At 43.5% G+C, this 20,540-nt stretch overlaps 2 protein-coding genes across 3 annotated transcripts; one reads left to right on the top strand and one right to left on the bottom strand.

The window, feature by feature from the left end:
- Nucleotides 1-1,643: 1,643 nt before the first annotated feature.
- Nucleotides 1,644-13,342, bottom strand: LOC125984517 (calponin homology domain-containing protein DDB_G0272472). 2 transcript variants are annotated; one of them, XM_049746436.2, is made up of 16 exons: nucleotides 12,333-13,342; nucleotides 11,898-12,072; nucleotides 11,080-11,301; nucleotides 10,622-10,779; nucleotides 10,088-10,168; nucleotides 9,814-9,911; nucleotides 9,598-9,678; nucleotides 9,398-9,526; nucleotides 9,195-9,312; nucleotides 8,575-9,077; nucleotides 5,975-8,407; nucleotides 5,084-5,263; nucleotides 3,269-3,430; nucleotides 2,930-3,028; nucleotides 2,771-2,831; nucleotides 1,644-2,627 (listed from the first exon to the last, which is right to left on the bottom strand). In XM_049746436.2, exons 2-16 carry the CDS (start codon nucleotides 12,005-12,007, stop codon nucleotides 2,611-2,613), a joined length of 4,452 nt encoding a protein of 1,483 aa, XP_049602393.1. In that variant the 5' UTR covers nucleotides 12,008-12,072; nucleotides 12,333-13,342; the 3' UTR covers nucleotides 1,644-2,610. The 2 variants fall into 2 exon arrangements, with proteins under 2 accessions (XP_049602393.1, XP_049602395.1); XM_049746438.2 differs by having other exon boundaries at nucleotides 10,643-10,779.
- On the top strand, nucleotides 13,340-17,323 carry LOC125984529 (uncharacterized). The gene is made up of 7 exons (XM_049746475.2): nucleotides 13,340-13,508; nucleotides 13,943-14,026; nucleotides 14,100-15,710; nucleotides 15,810-16,366; nucleotides 16,467-16,526; nucleotides 16,664-16,732; nucleotides 17,076-17,323. Exons 1-3 carry the CDS (start codon nucleotides 13,392-13,394, stop codon nucleotides 14,166-14,168), a joined length of 270 nt encoding a protein of 89 aa, XP_049602432.2. The 5' UTR covers nucleotides 13,340-13,391; the 3' UTR covers nucleotides 14,169-15,710; nucleotides 15,810-16,366; nucleotides 16,467-16,526; nucleotides 16,664-16,732; nucleotides 17,076-17,323.
- The last annotated feature ends 3,217 nt before the right edge of the window (nucleotides 17,324-20,540 follow it).

Below are 20,540 nucleotides of genomic sequence, written 5' to 3'. Positions count from 1 at the left end.
ACGAGAGCGGGCGGGCGCGCGGGCGCCATCTTTGAATGGATTTGGTCCGATTTGGACATGGCGTAACATAGTCGTTGCATTCACCAGTTTGCATGACACGGAATTGGCACACGCATAATATAAAATGATAAAAAAATGGTTTAGTTGACTAAAGTCAAACTAACATTTCCTATAGTCAGACAAACGCGCTTATCAGCGGCGTCATTTACGAACCTTCTACAAACAAACGAACAAATGCTGGCCAGCATTAAAAAAAAAAAAAAAAAACCCGCGAAAGACATTTAAAATACCAGCAAAACGCGCAACGACGCGACGCAAAGTCGATTGTGGCGTGCCGTGCCCAAACCTCAAGCACTCCCTAGACAGCGAAAATCCTGCAAGAACTAAGAAATGGCATCGTAAGAAACTGCAAACATTTGCTCACGGGCTAAATTGCCTGCGGCCTACAATTTACCTCCAGGTCCACCGTCGCGGTGGACGTGACGTTGCCGAGTCACCAGAGTACGACAATCCTGCTACAAACAAAATAAAATAAAAAAAAGGCTTGTGAGAAAAGGCAACAAACCACACATTTTGGGGCCTATTTGAAAACTCTCCTTGCGGTCTCCAGTTAACTTCGACGCCTACAGTCGCCGTGTGAAAATCCTCCTACAAACAAACATGGCGTCCGTCGTGAGAGACGGCAAGAAACGACAAACATTTGCTCCCTTACCTGAGAAAATGCCACGCGCTCAGTGGCACCTGCATTTGAGAACTCCCCTTGAGCGCGAAAATCGTGCAACAAACACGGCGTCCGTCGTGGAAAACGGCAGGAGACGACAAACATTTGCTAGCATGCTAGCTTACCTGAGAAACCGTCCGCCACGACGCGCTCGGTGGCACCTGCATATGATAACTCCCCTTGAGCACACCTGTCTTCAATTTACCTAAAGCCCTGACGTCACATCCGTCAATTCAAATCTTCTTCTCCTGATCGTCTAACGGCGCTCGGCACACTGACGCCACCAGGTGGTCGCCTGTCATGGTGACTACTGCGGAAAGGGTTGCTTCGGACTATCCGTTGAAACTTTGAACACTGAACATGTTTGGATTGATACCCTATCAATATGACCAAATCTATTGTTTCCGAGCAGGCTCGGGTCGAGTGGTTCTGATTGGCTGGTTGGTCCGTGGCGTCACATGGACACTCCATTAGGTACACCACCATTTTCAGATGTACCTAAGAACTTTATGCATTTTTTGTACGTGTCAAGAATATGTATTTGACAACTTGGTCTTTATTTTGGGGGACACCAACACATATTACACAACGTAAAACACATATACAGATTGTCATATAAAGCAGTTAACCAAATGTCAGATTTTGGTTTTCATGCCCAAAAAAATAAAAAGGAATAAAACACGAGACAAGTTTTAATGTTTATTATAATAATAATAAACAATAATAATAATAGTAAATTTCAAACCAGCAATCTCATGTGAAATTGGAGTAGATATATTGGATAACAATATTTGGGCGGATATATGCATACACATTATTTAAAAACTACTATAAGTGTTATAAAATCAAGATTACCCAAAGAGAAGCATAATCTCCCCGTTATTGCATAACGGCGCATGCCCTCATGGAATAAAGTTAGCCGTTAGTCAAAGTTTGCTTTATTGTCAATTTCTTCACGTCAAGACATACAAAGAGATCCAAATTGCGTTTCCTACTATCCCACGGTGACAAGACATATTACACATTCACGTAAACAATACAAAAAGAAGGCACATACAATGAATATTGTATATTGAATATTGCTTGGAGAAAACATGGATAAAAGAAGTGGTGTCTCAGTGGCTGCTTCTTTCTCTTTCCTTGGCAAATCGTAAATCCACATTCAGGCTTCCGTAGTTCACGCCAGGACGTTCACTGACTGATCCGTTGATGCACGCATGGGAAGGAAGGCACTTCAACCATTAACTCGTTCGCGAACGGGAATGTCACGATTCGTTCCCTCACTGATCCGTTCTCGCGATGAACTACAAATGCAAATCACTCTCAGTTGGTGAACGGGAAATTCAAGGACCCCAGGAAGAGTAGCGCTGTCATTGCTATAGCTAATGGGGATCCTAAATAAAACAAAGAAACAAACAAAGAAACAAAGAAACAAACAAACAATTCACGCTTCGTTCGTGAACAGGAAGTTACGTCATCTTCTTCGTTTTGTTTTACAGTGAGGTAGCACTAGCTTCAATACGCATTACTGACACCTACTGGTTGAAGTCATATGAACTGAAAAAAGAATTCGCACACGCAGCACAGACAGCAGGCGATAAAAAGTGCAGTGGGACACCATGGAAAAATATTGAACAGATATTCTAATAATATAATAAAGATAATATTGAACTTTATTATTTATTTATTTTCTCTAATGTTAATAACATGGGGGGGGGGCAAAATGTTTCTTCTCCCTAACGGGGGCATCACAGAAAATAATTGAGAACCACTACACTACTGTAAAAATGTAAAGTAATTTGCTAGATTTTCTAGTCTTTTCTTTGTAGTGAACAACAAACAGTAAGGCACGAGTAAAGAAGGCACTGCAGAACTTCTTGCTCCTGAAATCAGTTTTTGTTGTCCTCTGAAACACAATGAAATGAAACAATAAGAATCATCAATATGGATTTCTTTTCCCCTGTTCTCCGTACAAATGATTCTGGTATAAATCTTCCCCACCTTGGTGAAGTAAGTGAGGTTGCGTAGTGTGACGTGAGTCGCACTTACCCGTGCGTGGAAGCGCCGGCAGTCGTCGTCTCAGCTGTCGAGATGAGCTCAGCGTGAGAGGCTGCAGAGACAACGTTGTCTTTTGTGAGGCCAATGACATCATGTGGGTCAGGTTGCATCACGCGCACGTGATTAGTCCAAATGCGCAACAGTACTTACCATGACCGGGACGGTCCTAGCCTTGGCGGAGCGGGACTGCGGGTTCACATCCAGACCGGCACTCTTCAACGCTGCGATCCTCGCGGAGATGTTGCTGATCTGCGACAAAATGAAACAAACAAGAATGAAGTATTGCAGTGCATCTACTTATTTTGCTTTTCTTATGCAGCGTTACTTTTATTTTAGCATTCCAGTAGACCAGTAGAAATGGGGTTACTACTACTCCACGTTAATGTACACAATAAATGTTCAATCAATCAATCAATCAATCAATCAACTCTGCTTGGGTCGATTTTATAAAACTAAGATTTGAGTGTCTTGAGGTCTACAAATACTCACCTGTAGTTCAGACTGTTGAACTCGGGTGGCGGCTGACGCAACTTGCTCCTCCAGGAAAAACAGCTCCGTGTCAGATGTGCTGCTGGAGATGCCCCTGGCGCGCTCCTCCAGCTCGCCAAGCTCAGCCTCCACCCCGTAGACCGAGCCCGCCGCCACGTACACCTGCATAGAATTACCGTATTTGCCGGTGTATTGGTCGACCTTTTTCGATCCAAAATCGACCGAAAAAAATCGACCTCGACTTATACACCGAGTCATAAAATTTAACTTCGTATTCATCGCTTCAAATGTGATGGTAACCAAGGCCGTTTCTCATGCATCTCATTGTGCGTTGCACTTAGAAAATTTGAACCGGGCGGCGTGCGCGAGTGCGCGGCCCGCTGGAAGTCGAATGAGGCGCCGCGATCTCCTGCGCGGTGCTTATAAAGTGCCGATCCGCTCGGCTTGGAGCTATTTCCGGCCTCCCGTTGGTGCCGGGCGGCGTGCGCGAGCTCGCCGGCCGCGATCTCCTCCGTGGTGCTTATAAACAGCCGATCCGCTCGGCGGGGGCTATTTTCGGCCACTTGGCTCGTGCGCACGGCCTCACGGATGTGCCGGGCGGGTGCGTGAGCTCGCCGGCCGCTGGAAGTCCAATGAGGCGCCGCGATCTTCTCCGCGGTGCTTATAAACAGCCGATCCGCTCGGCGGGGGCTATTTTCGGCCACTTGGCTCGTGCGCACGGCCTCACGGATGTGCCGGGCGGGTGCGTGAGCTCGCCGGCCGCTGGAAGTCCAATGAGGCGCCGCGATCTCCTACGCGGTGCTTATAAAGTGCCGATCCGCTCGGCTTGGAGCTATTTCCGGCCTCCCGTTGGTGCCGGGCGGCGTGCGCGAGCTCGCCGGTCGCGATCTCCTCCGCGGTGCTTATAAACAGCCGATCCGCTCGGCGGGGGCTATTTTCGGCCACTTGGCTCGTGCGCACGGCCTCACGGATGTGCCGGGCGGGTGCGTGAGCTCGCCGGCCGCTGGAAGTCCAATGAGGCGCTGCGATCTCCTCCGCGGTGCTTATAAACAGCCGATCCGCTCGGCAGGGGCTATTTTCGGCCACTTGGCTCGTGCGCACGGCCTCACGGATGTGCCGGGCGGGTGCGTGAGCTCGCCGGCCGCTGGAAGTCCAATGAGGCGCCGCGATCTCCTGCGCGGTGCTTATAAAGTGCCGATCCGCTCGGCTTGGAGCTATTTCCGGCCTCCCGTTGGTGCCGGGCGGCGTGCGCGAGCTCGCCGGCCGCGATCTCCTCCGCGGTGCTTATAAAGTGCCGATCCACTCGGCTTGGAGCTATTTCCGGCCTCCCGTTGGTGCCGGGCGGCGTGCGCGAGCTCGCCGGCCGCGATCTCCTCCGCGGTGCTTATAAAGTGCCGATCCGCTCGGCTTGGAGCTATTTCCGGCCTCCCGTTGGTGCCGGGCGGCGTGCGCGAGCTCGCCGGCCGCGATCTCCTCCGCGGTGCTTATAAACAGCCGCATGCGCACGGCCTCCCGGAATTTGAACACATTTCGTCAATAAATTTCGCATATTGAATTTTGAAGTTTAATATAATGCAACAATTGAGCTCGACTTATACAAAGGATATATCATAAAATCGTAAATTTCCGTCGAATTTTAGGGGGTCGACTTATACACCGAGTCGACCTGTACACCGGCAAATACGGTACGTTGTTCACCACTTTGTTCTTTAATCCAGACTACCAAGCATTTACACGAGTTCTGTTATTTCATTAAATGATTGAGTGTAAACAAAAACACAGATCTTATTTTGCCAGCTCTGAACTACTGCCTACTTTCTCTTCCAGTGCAAAGAGCTGCTGATCCAGTTTCTTGGGGTCAGCGTTGGCAGGCAAAGCAGGGGCAGAAGAACAGCAGCCTTCCCGGCCCTCCACCCCCTGAAGTAGCTCCTCTGTGGCATTCAGAACCTTCAGGACCTCCGTTGTGATGCTGCACAGGGATGCTGCTGAGTACCTCTAGGAACATATGCAGACGGCAGTTACAAGAAGGAACGGAAGCTAAACTGATCATTTTTGCCTGCATAGACACAGATGGCAGTAGGGATGGATGGGTGGGACACGACCCCCCCCCCCCCCCCACACACACACACACACACACGCACCTTTCATTAGGATCATGATCCATCCCCTGCACTACCACAAAAAAATCTTAGATAAACTGATGTTTCTCCTCTAGGGATTTTTCTGGCTCAAAATGAAGTGGCCGTGGAACCATCCTGACTACATAAAGCTGTGTTAAGCGATATCAATCACTCTGGCACCAGCAGCAGCACAAAATTAGCTGTACATTTTTTTTACAACTATATATTTACTTATAAATAAAAGGCTTACAATACATGGTCTCTTCTTTTTGCTAAAAAATCCTTACTGTACAGGTTAGGGTTTCAAACATGGGTTTAAAGCTATGGTTAGGGTTTCAAACTAGGGTTAGGGTTTCAAAGCAGGGTTTCATACTAGAGTTAGGGTTTCAAAGTAGGGTTTAAAGCTAGGGTTAAACCCGCCAAAAAAAATGAGTTTCACACCCCTGCTTTACATTGTCATTTTTTAAAATTATTTTTAATTTATTTTGGCTATTGATGTTTTTTTTTTTTTGTTTTTTTTTTTTTACAGAAAAAGTTAAAAAAAAAACAAACAAAAAAAAAAACGGTCATTTATGGTCATTTTTACCTTTCTGATCTCCTCCAGCAACAGCCCATCATCCATGGCGGCCACGTTTCCTCTTCCATCGTCCTCATCTTTGGCCGCCACCACTAGTTCCTGTTGTCTACCAGGCGGACAACTGAACAAAAGATCATCACTTTTGTGTGTTTCTGTGAGTTCCCCTACAATTTGCTTCTCTGCGTCTTCAAGTAGACTCACGGGGTCTTCCCAGACCTGTTTTGCAACTTCTTTCTCATTTGTCTTTACACTCTCATCTTTCTTGGCTACCACATCCTCTTTCATCTCATCATCTGTCTCCTTGATTGTCTTCACATCCTTGTTACCGTCCTTCCCGTCTGAATTTGTGTGCTCTGTCAGACGCTCGGCTAACTTGTTTGACTGTCCAGCCTCATTCCTGTTCTCATTTGTCTGCATGCGTTCTTTGGGATCCTCAGATGCCTTCTTCCAGTCCTTGTCTGTCTTTGCTTCAACTTTCCTCTCCTCCTCTTCCTTTGCATTCTTGATCTCATCTATCATTGAGTCCTCTTCCTTCTCACTATGTGTTGTGTTGTTGCTCTCCAGGTTCTCATCTGCCTTGCTCCAGTCCTTGTCTGTCTTTGAGGCATCTTTTGTCTCATCTGCCTTGGTGTCTCTGTTCCCATTTTCACCTGTCGGTGGATCTTCTTTCTTCTCATCGTCTGTCTCCTGGTCAGTGTTTATGTTCCCGTCGTCGTCTGTGTTTCCAAGTTTGTTCTGTTCCTTTTCAGTCTTCTCTTCTTCTTTCCTCTCATCAGTGGTCTTTGTATCCTCGTGACTTGTTTCGTCTTTCTTTATGTCATCATTTCTTTCCTCATGGGTCATTGTGTTTTTGTCGTGGTCCTTTGTCGTGTTTTGCTCCTTCTCGTTCTTCTCCTCGGTCTGCGTGTCCATTTCTGTGTTCTCACTTGTCTTTGTTTCCTCTTTCATCACATGGCTTGTCTCCTTGTCCATCTTTCCATTCATGTTTCTGCCCTTGTCTCTCTTGGCGTCTTCATTGCTTTCCTCGTTTGTCATGGTGTCAATTGTCCTCTCTTTCTCAGTCTTTTCATCCTTGTTCCAATTCTCTTGCTCTCTCTTCGCATTTTCTGACTTTGCATCTTGGTTAATGTCCTGTTCTGTCGGTGTGTCCTCTTTCGGATCTCCAATTGCCTCGTTGCTGTCCTTGTCTATGTTCACATTCTGGCCCCAGTTCTTGTCTGTCTTTTCGTCCTCTTTCTTCTCATTAACTAAATTCTTATCTGTCTTTACGTTCTCATTGCTGTCCTCATCTATCTTTGAGTCCACATGCTTCTCATTGTCTGTCTTTTCATCCTCATCATCTGTCTTTATATGCTGATTCTGCTTCTGCTCCGTCTTTGCTGCGTCCGTCCTTTCCACATTTGCCACCGTCTCATCTTTCCTCTCTTCTTCAGTCTCCGCATCCTTCACGTCAGTCTTCTCTTCAGACTTGGCGTGTTCCTGCATATCTTGCAGCGTCAATGTCAACATGCTGATGATGATTTTGTCAAACTCAACATCTTCCTCCTCGCTCTCCCACTTCCCAATGCTGTCCCTCTGGACGTCTTTGTCTTCCACTGCCGCATCTGAAAGCTCTTCATCTGCAGGTTTCTCTCTCAAGTTTTCCCGCCATAGTTCCTCATCCTCGCCAACACGATCTAGCTCGTCCTCAGTGGAGGAAAACTGTGAGGCACTGACTAGACTGGCCAAGTGGCGCACCTGAGAGGCCTGCGCCGCCTTATCCTCCTGCAGATTCCACAGCGTCTCCTCATGAGCGGCCTCCTCGCGGTCCAGCTCGTCCTCGGTGGATGAAAACTGAGTGACGGCCGCTTGATTGGCCAACCGGCATAGTTTCACCTCCAGCGGCTCTTCTTCCTCCTCCTCTTCCTTGTTTTCCTCCTCATCCGTGAGACAGTCAAGCTCCTCCTCTGTGGAGGAAAACATTGTGGCTCGAACTTCCTTCTCCAGTTGGCTGAGCTGGTGTGTGAGTCCTTCGGTCTCTTCCTGACCATTGCTCCATTGGTCCTCCTCACTTCTTCCTGCTCGGTCAAGTTCATCGTCGGTGGACGAGAAGTATGCCAGTCTGGACTTTGCTACCAGCTTGTACAACCGAGATTTGATCTCTTCCTCTTCCTCCCCCTCTACTTTCTCATCCACTGCTTTGCCTTTCCCCAAGTCTATGTTGTCATCATCATCATTATCATCATCTTGGCTTCTCATCTCGTTCCCCTGCGTGCCATCGTCGTCTTCTCCATCTTCATCGCTGACTAAGGGCTTGGAGACGGTTTCTGCGGATTGTGGCGCATCCCTTGTAAGACCCTGCTCGACTTGATTGACTTCAGGAGTCATGGCGTCAGGTGTCAAAGTGTCAGGAGTGTCGGCGTCGGATGGAGAACAGGAATGGATATCTTTCCTGTTATAATCCTGTCAACGGGAAGAAGGTTGGAGGCACTGACGACTACAAAAATAAGATTAGTCGACTCAACTATTGTCAATTTTTGGCGGTCAATGCTAAGTTGACAGCTAAGTTGGTTAGTGCAGTGAATTCACAACTGGGTTTTGTTAACAGAAAAGTGATGAGCTCATCTTACCATGAGAAGAGGTCCAGATAGTGTCGCTCTTCTTTTGCTTCTTCTCTTTTTTCGCGACCTCTTAGCTTTTCCAGATACCGCTTCACTCACGTCTGCAGCGGCATTCTCGTTGAAGCTAATGTCGATGATGCTGGTCCTTTTAGACGATGGCCGTCTGTCCTCCGACAGCGGCAGCTGCCTCTTAACGAGAGCCATCGGAGATTTTGGAATCTTCCTCTCGGAGTCTGACCGAGCATCTTTTCTGTCGTCAGCATTCCGACGAACTTTGGAAGCCGTCAACTTCCTGTGGAACTCCTGGAGTATAGCTCCCCAGGAGGAGTCTAACTCAGGTTTGCCCTCGTTGTCAGAATCCATGCCCTCGTAAGCGGACACCGCTCCGGACTCTCTCTCCAAGGCGCTGTAGACGAGACTCTTCCTCTTGGCCAGCAGGCTCGGCCGCGACAGCTGAGCGCTCTGCAGGGCGATCCAGTTGCCGTCTGGACTCTTCAACACAGAGGACATCCCTCCATGTGGAGACAAATAGGAAGATGTTAGTAAAGTAAAGCAGGGCTGTGCAATAAATTGTTAATTATTGATGTGATTTTCCCTCTGTGCGTCATTTAAAACGAAATGTGATGTACCAGCGTTTTCCAAACGCTCAACACTGGTCCAAGGAGACACGGCAGAGCCTCCTCCCTTAGGTGATGTCTGACGAGCGTCTCGGTTGTTGTCCATCAGTGAGAAGGCAGACTGTGACCTCTGTAAATCAGAACGAAACGTTGTGGGGGGACTGCTTGAGGTCAGCGCTTGTCACCGTTTTTTTTTTTTTTTTTTAATCGCTCACCCAGAGGCCTTTGAGGTGTTTAAAGCTTCCGCCAACCTGGTCGCCACGGCGGTGGACGTTGGGCTCCAGCGATCCTTCTTGCTCGTCCTCGTGCTCCATGTCAGCCAAGATCTTCCTCTTGGAAATGATCTTCCATGCGCAATTAGAACGTGGTTATAGCCTTATAGCGCACACCATGATCTGATCACACTCCATCTTACTTTTTGCATGATTGTTTTGGCCAGCTCCTGAATGAGCTCTCCTCTGTGCTGACGCAGGTAATGGGCTTCATTCTGATTCTCCTGATTACACAAAAACAACATAAGCTGATCATCTCAGGACAAAAGCTTGTGACTGAAACAGATTAGCGTACAAACGGGGGCATGTTTGCAATCGGTAGTACACGCTGGTTGAAAAGAATGGTGAGCAACAATGACCTGACTGGTAGCATCAATCTCTGCGTTGGAAATGGCCTCATCTATGGCCTCCTCCGCCACCCGGAAGGCCACAGTGAGCGTCTCTGCCATGCTGTGCTCTGAACACCGACACAAAAAAAACAAATCCGATTGTCCTGTTAGCAGAATGAACCTCTTCATATTTGGTCCAATTGGTAAACTAATTGGTTGTTTTGGTGAAGTGTGTGCTATTGCAGTGAACAATCAAGTGTGAAATGAGTGCAGTGAATTTTGTCATTAGCAGTGTTGCTGAAACCTTTAGTTTGTCTGTAGAAGGTGGTGTCACTGTCACAGACGCTGCCTTCATTGCAGATGCTCTCCTCGTAGGTGCTCGCCTCTGCAAAACACACTTGTTCAAAATGAGAAGGAATTTTCGGAGGTTGTGGGGGTCAAGAGCGATGGGGTTCTAATAGAGACAGCTTTGAGCTCTAACCACGTCATGTCAATAGTCATGCAACAATGCGGCCGTTTGTGCTTATGTAAGTGCATTAGCGCTCGACCTTGTGTGCGGTATTACCGCTCGCCGGGTCACGACAGAACAACGGGTCACTCCCAATCATGTTTGGAGAGGGAGGAGGTTTCACACAAGCCACATGAAATAAACTACACACGCGTGTTGTGTTGTGTCATGATGGTGATATTGCTTCATGTCACTTACAGAGCTGAACAATTTTCAAAAATCATTTCATTGCAATTTTAAAACTAATCTGGCAGCGCTTCCAGTAAGCCGAAAAAGTTATGCGAGTTTAATCCTTATTACTCCTGCCCGCATGAAAACAAGCATTCGCACCGGAGGCTGGTAGAGGCGTACCGGTGAGCTCCGAAACTGGACTGTGCTCAGCCAAGTGTCTCCTGTAGATGGTCTTCAGCACTTTGGCGCTGCCGAAGCGTTTGAAGCGTCCTTTCACGTGCTTGTAGAACCAATCCAGTGACTGTTTCTTTAACAACCTAAAAAAACACACCAGCGGGTTCACCAAAGATTCTCCAAGTCTACTAGATACTTCAAAAGTTAAGTGTGTGTGTGTAGGACTTGTAACTCAAATTTGCACTTCCAGGTCAAAGCAAAAAAAAAAAAAAAAAAAAAAAAAAAAAAAAAAAAAAAATCATCTATATATTTAGGCACCATTGTTTTTCCAACTGACATCAATTCTAAATCCATTCCTCCGGCAGAGGCCAAAGATGGTATTAATATGCGCTGAGGTCACACAAGCAGGCCAGGCACGTGTGCGTAAAGTTCCAATGGCTTACCTGCTCTTCTGGCAGGCGCAGCAGAGCCAGGCTTTGTCAGGTTTGCTGTAAAGCCTGCAGGCCTTGCACACGTTGTACAGGCAGTCACGACACTGCCGCTTGGGGTTGATCACGAAGCTGAAGGGCGTGCAGCAGCGGATGCAGCAGCGCTGGTTGAAGAAGCGCTGGCGTGACAGCAGCAGGCAGCGACTGCCCTCCTCGTCCAGCGCCTGCTTCAGTTCACTGGCAGGAGGGGGGCAAAGGGAGGATTTGGAAGTGAAACACAAATAGATTTTTGCGTGCCGGAAAGGAAAGCAGTGCTCAAGTTCAACTTATGACATTGCAACGCAATTGATGTGACACAACTCAGACAATCAAGCGAGCTTACTCAAAGCAGTTTTGCAAGAGAAGCAAGAAGTCTTAAAGCTGCACTGTGTTAGAGAGCCATGAGGGAGTTCTTGGACAATTTGGCAGCGATGAGGAAACGACATGAAAGGGCCATGGCTTCCTGTTTGCGGTTTGGAGCGTCTGTCCTAATCTTTACAAGGCCTGGAATGAAAATGGGGCCCTAGATTTAGATTGATCTTTAGACTATACTTCAATTAGGATTGTTTCATAATCCTCTTGGGCGCACCACATTGCAGGGGAAAAAAGGGGCGGGGAGAGGTGGCATGGAAAAAAACAAGTATGAAGAACACATCAAAGGAAATCATGAAAAAATGTGTCTTTTAGAAATTAAATCTCTCACAAATGGGAAAAAAATGTGACTTGATAATTTGCAATTTTTTTTTTTACTGAATAGTCCTCCTGCCATATGGCAAGAAGTGTCGTGTGCTCACCTGAGTCGCTCCTCCTCTTTCTTGCGCAGCCTCATATCGCGCTGAACCACCTGCAGCACGTGCTCGGCCTCATTGTCGCTCAGGCCGGACAAATCCAACTTGCGGCCCATCGCTGACACGTTCGCTCAGCCCGCTGTCGTCATGTCAACAAGGAGAGGATGTGCAAAAAAAAGACCTGGAAAGAAAAATAAAATCTTAAGTTGGAAAAGTGTTTCTTTAACTTGCTTGTAAATCAATTTCAATATGAAAATAAAAACTAAGTCATCTTAACGAAGTAAAAACTAAGTTAATGCAGGCATGTCCACCTCCGTCCTCGAGGCTCGCTGCATGTCCAACTTGTATTAGATCTCTCAACACACTCGATTAAAATGATCAGTGTGAGCTGATGTGGCTCAATATTTTCAGCCCGGCAAACCAAAATGTGTATCGACTTACCCAGTTGTTGGTCAGAAGAGCGAAAAATACAAATGTTTTTCACATGCATGCAAAGGACAAGTCATGAGCACCTATGAGAAAGTCCAGCAGCACAGTACGAGTTCAGGACCGCCCTGCTTCTCTAATCCCTTTTCAGAAAAAAGAAAAGAAAAAGAGGATAAGCTTCCTCCACCTTAATCACTTACACAATATACTAGCAGGAATGAGGTGACGTAAACTACGACGCCACATAAATCTTAAGAGAAGACAACAGTCTTTACGTAACCACGCGTTTGTTTTGTCTGGTTGCCTTCCCCACTCACCAATTGGTGCAAATGGAGTGCTGGCTATTGGAGAAGGGCTATAATACACGGAAGAACAAACGATTATGCTGGAGATGAGCGTTCGTTGGTTTTGGGAGCGCTTTATAAGAAACTTGGAGGTGGCCCAGTGGGCCCACATCACATCACTTGACTTATGGGGTCAAAGACTTGTGGATACAGCTCAAGGCCACGCACGTTATGAGGCAGAAATAAATAATGAGGACAAAAATCGGACTGAGGTAGAAAAACACATGCACTAACACACAAATTTCCTCTGACTGCATGAGGAAGAATTCACAACTATTGGATTGTGTATAGTCAAAGTAAAATTTGAATCAAAAATTATTAAGCTTAATAAATGAATAGACATTAAAAAATGCTCCACCAAAAAGTAACTTAAATGCAAAAATATTCAAAGACAATCGTGACTGCATATCACCATTCATCACGTGACTCCGTCTTTGAGGTTACCAGATAGGGCTCCTTAAGGAAATAAGAAATATAATTAAAACACACAATACTGAACACAAACAAGTCTTCTGTTTACATGTCGATCCTATCATGCCGACTTTCAAAGTTAACTTGTGTAAACAGGCGGCGGCCTATTAGGCTTCTCGAGGGGAGACGCCATTTTAGATAGCCCGCATTTTAGGTAAATAAATGCAACGCTTCCAATTTGCTGATGCGTGGCGGACGTGCTATTTGGCTATCTATATAAGATGACATCAACAGGCATCAACTGAACGAAAAGGTTGACATGGACACACGAGTGCTGGCGCTGTTGTTGTGCGTGCAGCTGCTGCAGCTGCTGCTGTCGGCCCCGCCGTCGACGGAAGCCATGAGCATCGCAGGACCTCAGACCCAGCCTCCGCCGGTATGTCACGTTTGTCTGTTTTTTTTCTCCCAAGAATGCAAAACTTATTTCATATACCGTGTTTTCCCATCAAAATTGAAAGTAGCATTTATGTACATCTAAAATTGGAAAGCAAGAATACAGAACGGGAAATTCTTAATCTTAGGAGTCTCTGTGGAGAATGAAGACTCTTTTTCACAAATATTCCGTTTTATTCGTCCAAAATATATTTTTTTGTAAATAGACAACTGATTTTCTCAGAGAATTTTGGTTTCTCCAAAGTTTTTGACTTTTTTCTTTTTTTCCACTGCAAAATGAATTCAGTCGTTTCCGAGACATTGCTGCAGTATGATTATATTATAAAAGGTCCAAAAAAGTACAACAGAACAAGAGAACCGCAAAGTTGTTTGGTTTCATATTAGTCCGTCTTTCACTGCATGGTTATTGTGTTGCAGGGGAGCGGAATGCCCGGAAAGACACCCTGGTACTCCAACTGCAGCCGGAGACCCGGAGGATGCGGCCTGTTGGCCGGCAAAGGGGTGATTGCTGTTATTGATTGCTGTTTTTTCTCCAATGGATCAAGCTAACCGTGTTGTCTGTCTGTTTCCCAAGGAGGATCGTCCTGCTCCTACTCCGCCCCCACAATTACCACCACCGCCTCCTCCTCGTATCATCATGTGATACTGTAATCCAATACGTATTTGTATCATGTTGAAGCCTGTTCCGATAATAAACGAATGAGCTGCGCTTGGATGCTGGAATTGCATCTTTTGGTGATGGAAACAAAAAAGAGGAAGATATTTTCTTGCGGTTGCATTACGGGTGGCGAAACAAGACACTGACCTTGTTGGCCTCCTGCTGTTGCATCGTTTTGTTGTGCCGCTTCCTCTTTTGTCTTTTTGTAATTTCTTGGATGGCGTCACACTTAAGACATGCTCAAAACAAAACATGTTTGTTTATGACACCAGCGACGTGCAATGAGGTTAGGGTTATTGCTTATTTCCGTAAAAGATATATTCTTGGGACAATAGTATCTTAGCATATTATCTTTTCCAGAGTCAAGTATTAAGTAAGATGTCTCCTCTCACCCCCTTTCACACAGATATGTTTTCTTCAAAAATACTTTTAAAAAAAAAACTATCAAAATACATATATATTGTCTAAAGACTTTTTGTTTCCTAAATAATAGACTATTTCTTCAGAAATGTGTACCAAAAAATTGTTTCTTTAAGAGATATGACCATTAAAAATGTGCAACATTGTTTTCGCTGACATACTGTAATTTGTTTTTTCCAGATTTTTTTTCACTCCAAAATAAGTAGTCATGTTTGTAAAAAAATTTGAAAATACTTTCAACCAAAATGTACATTTTTAAAATGCTATTACAGCCATCTCTCGCCGCTTCACCTTTTACGGCTTCACTATTGTTTTCATCAGATAATAATGAGGAAAAAAAACTCTAGACTAAGCAACCAGGAGTGGCGGTGATGAACCATGATAGCACAGGGCATAGGCTGAGCGGACATGACTGAGGACAAGCGCGGGAGGTACGGTGAGTGGCAATATGCGTCACTACGAACGTAACTTACGACAAGTGTGGGAGGCGCGGGAAGCCGGCAACCGGCAGCGAGTGAGGGAAAAGTACTGACTGGGGGCGTAGAAGAAGCCGGGACATCGTGACGATATTATGTTTGTTCATTTCTTTACTGTAAAGGTACAATACATGCACAGAACAATGTAGGAATGATTATAAGGGAATGGGAAAGGTTTAAAGGCAACGTAAATATAGGGGGGAGGGTTTAGAAAGATTTAATATAGCATATAAATACATCAATAAATATACGGTTTCTATTTCGCGGATCTTTGGCTATCGCGGGTGGTTCTGGAAGGCATCTCCCGCGATAAACGAGGGATCATTATTTAGATTCAATGCCATATATTTGGCCTAAAAAAATAGTTTTAGCACACTTGTCCCTTCCTCTTATTGGGAACAGCCCTCTTGATGTGAGATCTTGACATGACATCATTCGTGATGTGAGAATTTGTGACTAACTCTTGGCTGTCTCTATATAAGGAGCAATGTGTCACTTCAGCTATGTGGAGTTTCATTAGCTATGGATAAAAGTGTGTTGGTGCTCCTGCTGTGTCTACAGGCCTTCCTGCTCATCACTGCGTTGGATTCAGACCACCACTTTGTTGACGGACAATCGGCAACCTATCGAGGTGAGAATATTGTAACTGGTGCTTGAACATGTCATTGAGTTAGAAATTAGGATGAAGATTGTGATTGACTTTATTTTTTGTGTGTGTGTTTTTTTAAAGGAAAAATATACACCAAGAATATTACCACCATACTGTTATCTAAGACCAGGAGCATGGACACCAATAGTAAGAGTACAAAAATATTCTTGAAGCTGTCTTGTGCCCTCGAAAAAAAAAAAAAAACACGTAAGTTTTTGTTCACTTGTCCTTTGAAGCTGCATATATCTAGATTAGTACATCTACAATATAAATTAGTCAGTGAAACTGCATTCAAGATTATTATTGAGCTTTTGTAGTTCTCTTGTGGAAAATTTCCTCTTATTGGGAAAAGCCCTCTTGATGTGAAATATTGACATGACATCATTTGTGATGTGAGCACTTGTGGACTCACAGGAAGTTATTGCCGCCTTTCACTTCTGATGGGAAGGGTGTTTGCTTTGCTTGTTAAAGATCTCTATATAAGGAGCAATGTGTTACTTCAGCTATGTGGAGTGTCATTAACCATGGACAAAATTGTGTTGGTGCTCCTGCTGTGTCTGCAGGCCTTACTGCTCACCACTGCGTTGGATTCAGATAAGGCCGCCACTTTGTTGACGGACAATCGGCAACTTATCAAGGTGAGACTATTGTTACTGGTGCTTGAACATATCATTGAGTCAGAATTTAGGATGAAAGTTGTGATTGACTTTTTTGGGCATGTGGTTTTCTTTTTTAAAGGAAAGAGGTACACCAAGAATAAGACCACCATACCGTTTGCCAGGAAGATTCTCACTTATAGTAAGAGTACAAAAATATTCTTGAAGCTGTCTTGTACCAATGACTATTAGAGTACAAAAAAACCCACATCTGAAATTAAAATCAGAATCCCCAAGTTATTGTTTTGTTGTTTTTTATGTGTGTTTTTTTGTTTAAAGGGAAGCGTTAGACCAAGAATACCAAGAAGATCATACTGCTATCGAAGACCAGGAGCATGCTCACTTTTAGTAAGGGTACAAACATATTCTTGTCGTGTACCAATGTGTGTTAGCGCACAAAAAAAAAAAAACACAATCGAGATTAAAATCTGAATCCTAAAATTATATTTTCAAGATTTGTTTGGAAGAAAATATATTTTTGAAAGAAAAACTTTTGGAGGGGAGCGCTATCACAAGAAAATAGTGAAAATCTTACAAGAGTAAAGTAAAATTTTCTATGACATTTTGATTTTAAATACTTTCAATTTGTGGGTGCAATTATTTTCTTATCTAGACGCTAATACCGCAATTTTTTACACCAGTTTTTCTTAAACTTGATTTCAATTGAAATTTTCTTGTTTTGTCTTTTTAGCCGCGGCCAAACCAGGACAGAAACAAGACGGAAGTTGCCCACGCCTAGCGTGCCAAGCATGACTTTGACAACCTACAGAAGCTCTGCTTGTTGTTTCTCTCTGCTCTCTAAAGCTAGCTTTTTAAAGACTGTCTGTTGTGTTGTCGTGGTGGGGAGAAGAAGTGGATATGTTCATAAAGTGTGTAAACACCCTATCGAGCTAAATATTCTCATGCAATGCACTGCTGATTAAACATCTGGAACAAGCACTTGTTTTTTCCTGTCATGTTGGAAAATGAAAAAAGTGACGATAGCCAAGCAGGAAAAGGTTAGTATGATACAAGTTACTTTTGTCAACAAGAATGTTTTTTTCCTCCGTGTAAACATAATTGATCTAATACTAAAGTAACATTTTTAAAGCTAAAAATGTCCTTTAAAAAATGAACACACATGTCCTAAAAGTTATTGCACCTCTAAAAAACCCAAGTCTTTTTATACCTTTATGTTGGAAATCCGTCAACATAATATAAAGCGGGACATTTGCATATCCTCAAATCGGAAGGTGAATAAATTGAGATTTCAACTATTTATTGGAAAATGTTTCCGAAAATGTGCAAATAAGGAATTCTTGCAAACAATAAGTCAACAGGAACTTGCGATCATAAATGTGGCCGATTAAATAATAAATACACCTGATTCAAGATCCAGCAAATAAAACTCTTAGATTGGCTAAAATTAACCATCCATTCATCCATCCATTATCTGTACCGTATAAAAACAAATACATAAAGAAACCAAAACACCGAGGCCTGAAACGGCAATGTCGCAATAATTTAGGATTCCTGACACTTTCAATACAAAAAACACATCCATGAGACTAGCGACATTTTTGGGATTGCTAAAAATATGCAAATGTGCAAATAAAGAATTCTTGCAAACAATAAGTCAAAGGGAACTTGCGATCATAAACGTGGCCAATTAAATAACAAATACGGCTGATTCAAGATCCAGCAAATAAAACTCTTAAATTGGCTAAAATGATGAATCATATAAAACAAATACATAAAGAAACTAAAACACTGGCCTGACACGACAATGTCGCAATAATTTAGGATTCCAACAATTTCAACAAAACAAACACATTCATGAGACTAGTGACATTTTTTGGATTGCTGAAAATATTCAAAACTTTGTTCAGAATATCGCAGGCATTTTTACTCTGTAAACCGTCAACGAGTTAATGGAGGGACACTAACATCATAAATAACTTCCCTAAAAAAAATAGTTTTAGCACACTTGTCCCTTCCTCTTATTGGGAACAGCCCTCTTGATGTGAGATCTTGACATATCATCATTTGTGATGTGAGAATTTGTGACTAACTCTTGGCTATCTCTATATAAAGGAGCAATGTGTCACTTCAGCTATGTGGAGTTTCATTAGCTATGGATAAAAGTGTGTTGGTGCTCCTGCTGTGTCTGCAGGCCTTCCTGCTCATCACTGCGTTGGATTCAGATAAGGCCACCACTTTGTTGACGGACAATCGGCAACCTATCGAGGTGAGAATATTGTAACTGGTGCTTGAACATGTCATTGAGTTAGAATTTAGGATGAAGATTGTGATTGACTTTATTTTGTGTGTGTGTTTTTTTAAAGGAAAAGTATACACCAAGAATATTACCACCATACTGTTATCTAAGACCAGGAGCATGCACACCAATAGTAAAAGTACAAAAATATTCTTGAAGCTGTCTTGTGCCCTCAGGAAAAAAAAAAAAAACTTTAGTTTTTGTTCACTTGTCCTTTGAAGCTGCATATATCTAGATTAGTACATCTACAATATAAATTAGTCAATGAAACTGCATTCAAGATTATTATTGAGCTTTTGTAGTTTTTTTGTGGAAAGTTTCCTCTTATTGGGAAAAGCCCTATTGATGTGAAATATTGACATGACATCATTTGTGATGTAAGCACAGGAAGTTATTGCCTTCTGATGGGAAGGGTGTTTGCTTTGCTTGTTGAAGATCTCTATATAAGGAGCAATGTGTTACTTCAGCTATGTGGAGTGTCATTAACCATGGACAAAATTGTGTTGGTGCTCCTGCTGTGTCTGCAGGCCTTACTGCTCACCACTGCGTTGGATTCAGATAAGGCCGCCACTTTGTTGACGGACAATCGGCAACTTATCAAGGTGAGACTATTGTTACTGGTGCTTGAACATGTCATTGAGTCAGAATTTAGGATGAAAGTTGTGATTGACTTTTTTGTGCATGTGGTTTTCTTTTTTAAAGGAAAGAGCTACACCAAGAATAAGACCACCATACCGTTTGCCAGGAAGATTCTCACTTATAGTAAGAGTACAAAAATATTCTTGAAGCTGTCTTGTACCAATGAGTATTAGAGTACAAAAAAAACAACTGAAATTAAAATCAGAGTCCTAAAGTTATTGTTTTGTTGTTTTTTATGTGTTTTTTTTTTTTTAAAAAGGGAAACGTTGGACCAAGAAGACTAAGAAACCTATACTGCTATGAAAGACCAGGAAGATGCTCAATTTTGGCAGAGGTACAAAAATATTCTTGTCGTGTACCGATGAAAAAAAACACAATTGAGATTAAAATCTGAATCCTAAAGTTATATATTTAAGATTTTCTTGGAAGAAAATATATTTTTGAAAGAAAAACTTTTGGGGGGGAGCATTATCACAAGAAAATAGTGAAAATCTTACAGGAGTAAAGTAAAATTTTCTATGACATTTTGATATTAAATACTTTCAATTTGTGGGTGCAATTATTTTCTTATCTAGATGCTAATACTGCAATTTTTTACATCAGTTTTTCTTAAACTTGATTTCAATTGAAATGTTCTTGTTTTGTCTTTTTAGGCGCTGCCAAACCAGGACAGAAACAAGACAGAAGTTGCCCACGCCTAGCGTGCCAAGCATGACTTTAATTGTACTAAGTTCATTTTGTTTTTCCTTATTTAATCATTTCACTGGTTTCTTTTATATCAAACAAATTGTTTTAGGTTATTCACCTGACATAATATACACGAACAGGAATTCGCTGCCACAAAAAAGCGACACATCGGGAAATTGGACAGACTCATCGCACAAAAGAAGGCACAACCGGACGACACACATATCAACGATAAATGGATTCACAATATGTCACGCCACAAACTCACCCAGGCAGAATGCAGCATACTAGCAAAAGGACTCAACTACGCAATCACACCCAAAAACATACCCGTCGATGATTTCATTTTAGCCACGGAGTTAGCATGCGAAAAAATACATAACCCGGGACAAAAAGCAGCACTACGCAATGAAGTTGCAGGTATTTTAAAAACGGCTAAATCACCACCCAGTAACATTACAAAACAGGAAATAAACGCAATGATCACACTAGCAAAAAATAAAGACATTACAATCCTCCCAGCGGACAAAGGTAGAACAACAGTAATTATGGAGACAGACACTTACGAAGAAT

This window comes from Syngnathus scovelli, chromosome 17 (genome assembly GCF_024217435.2).
Source record: "Syngnathus scovelli strain Florida chromosome 17, RoL_Ssco_1.2, whole genome shotgun sequence".
Taxonomy (NCBI): domain Eukaryota; kingdom Metazoa; phylum Chordata; class Actinopteri; order Syngnathiformes; family Syngnathidae; genus Syngnathus; species Syngnathus scovelli.
This window is presented reverse-complemented; position numbering and strand designations above follow the sequence as displayed.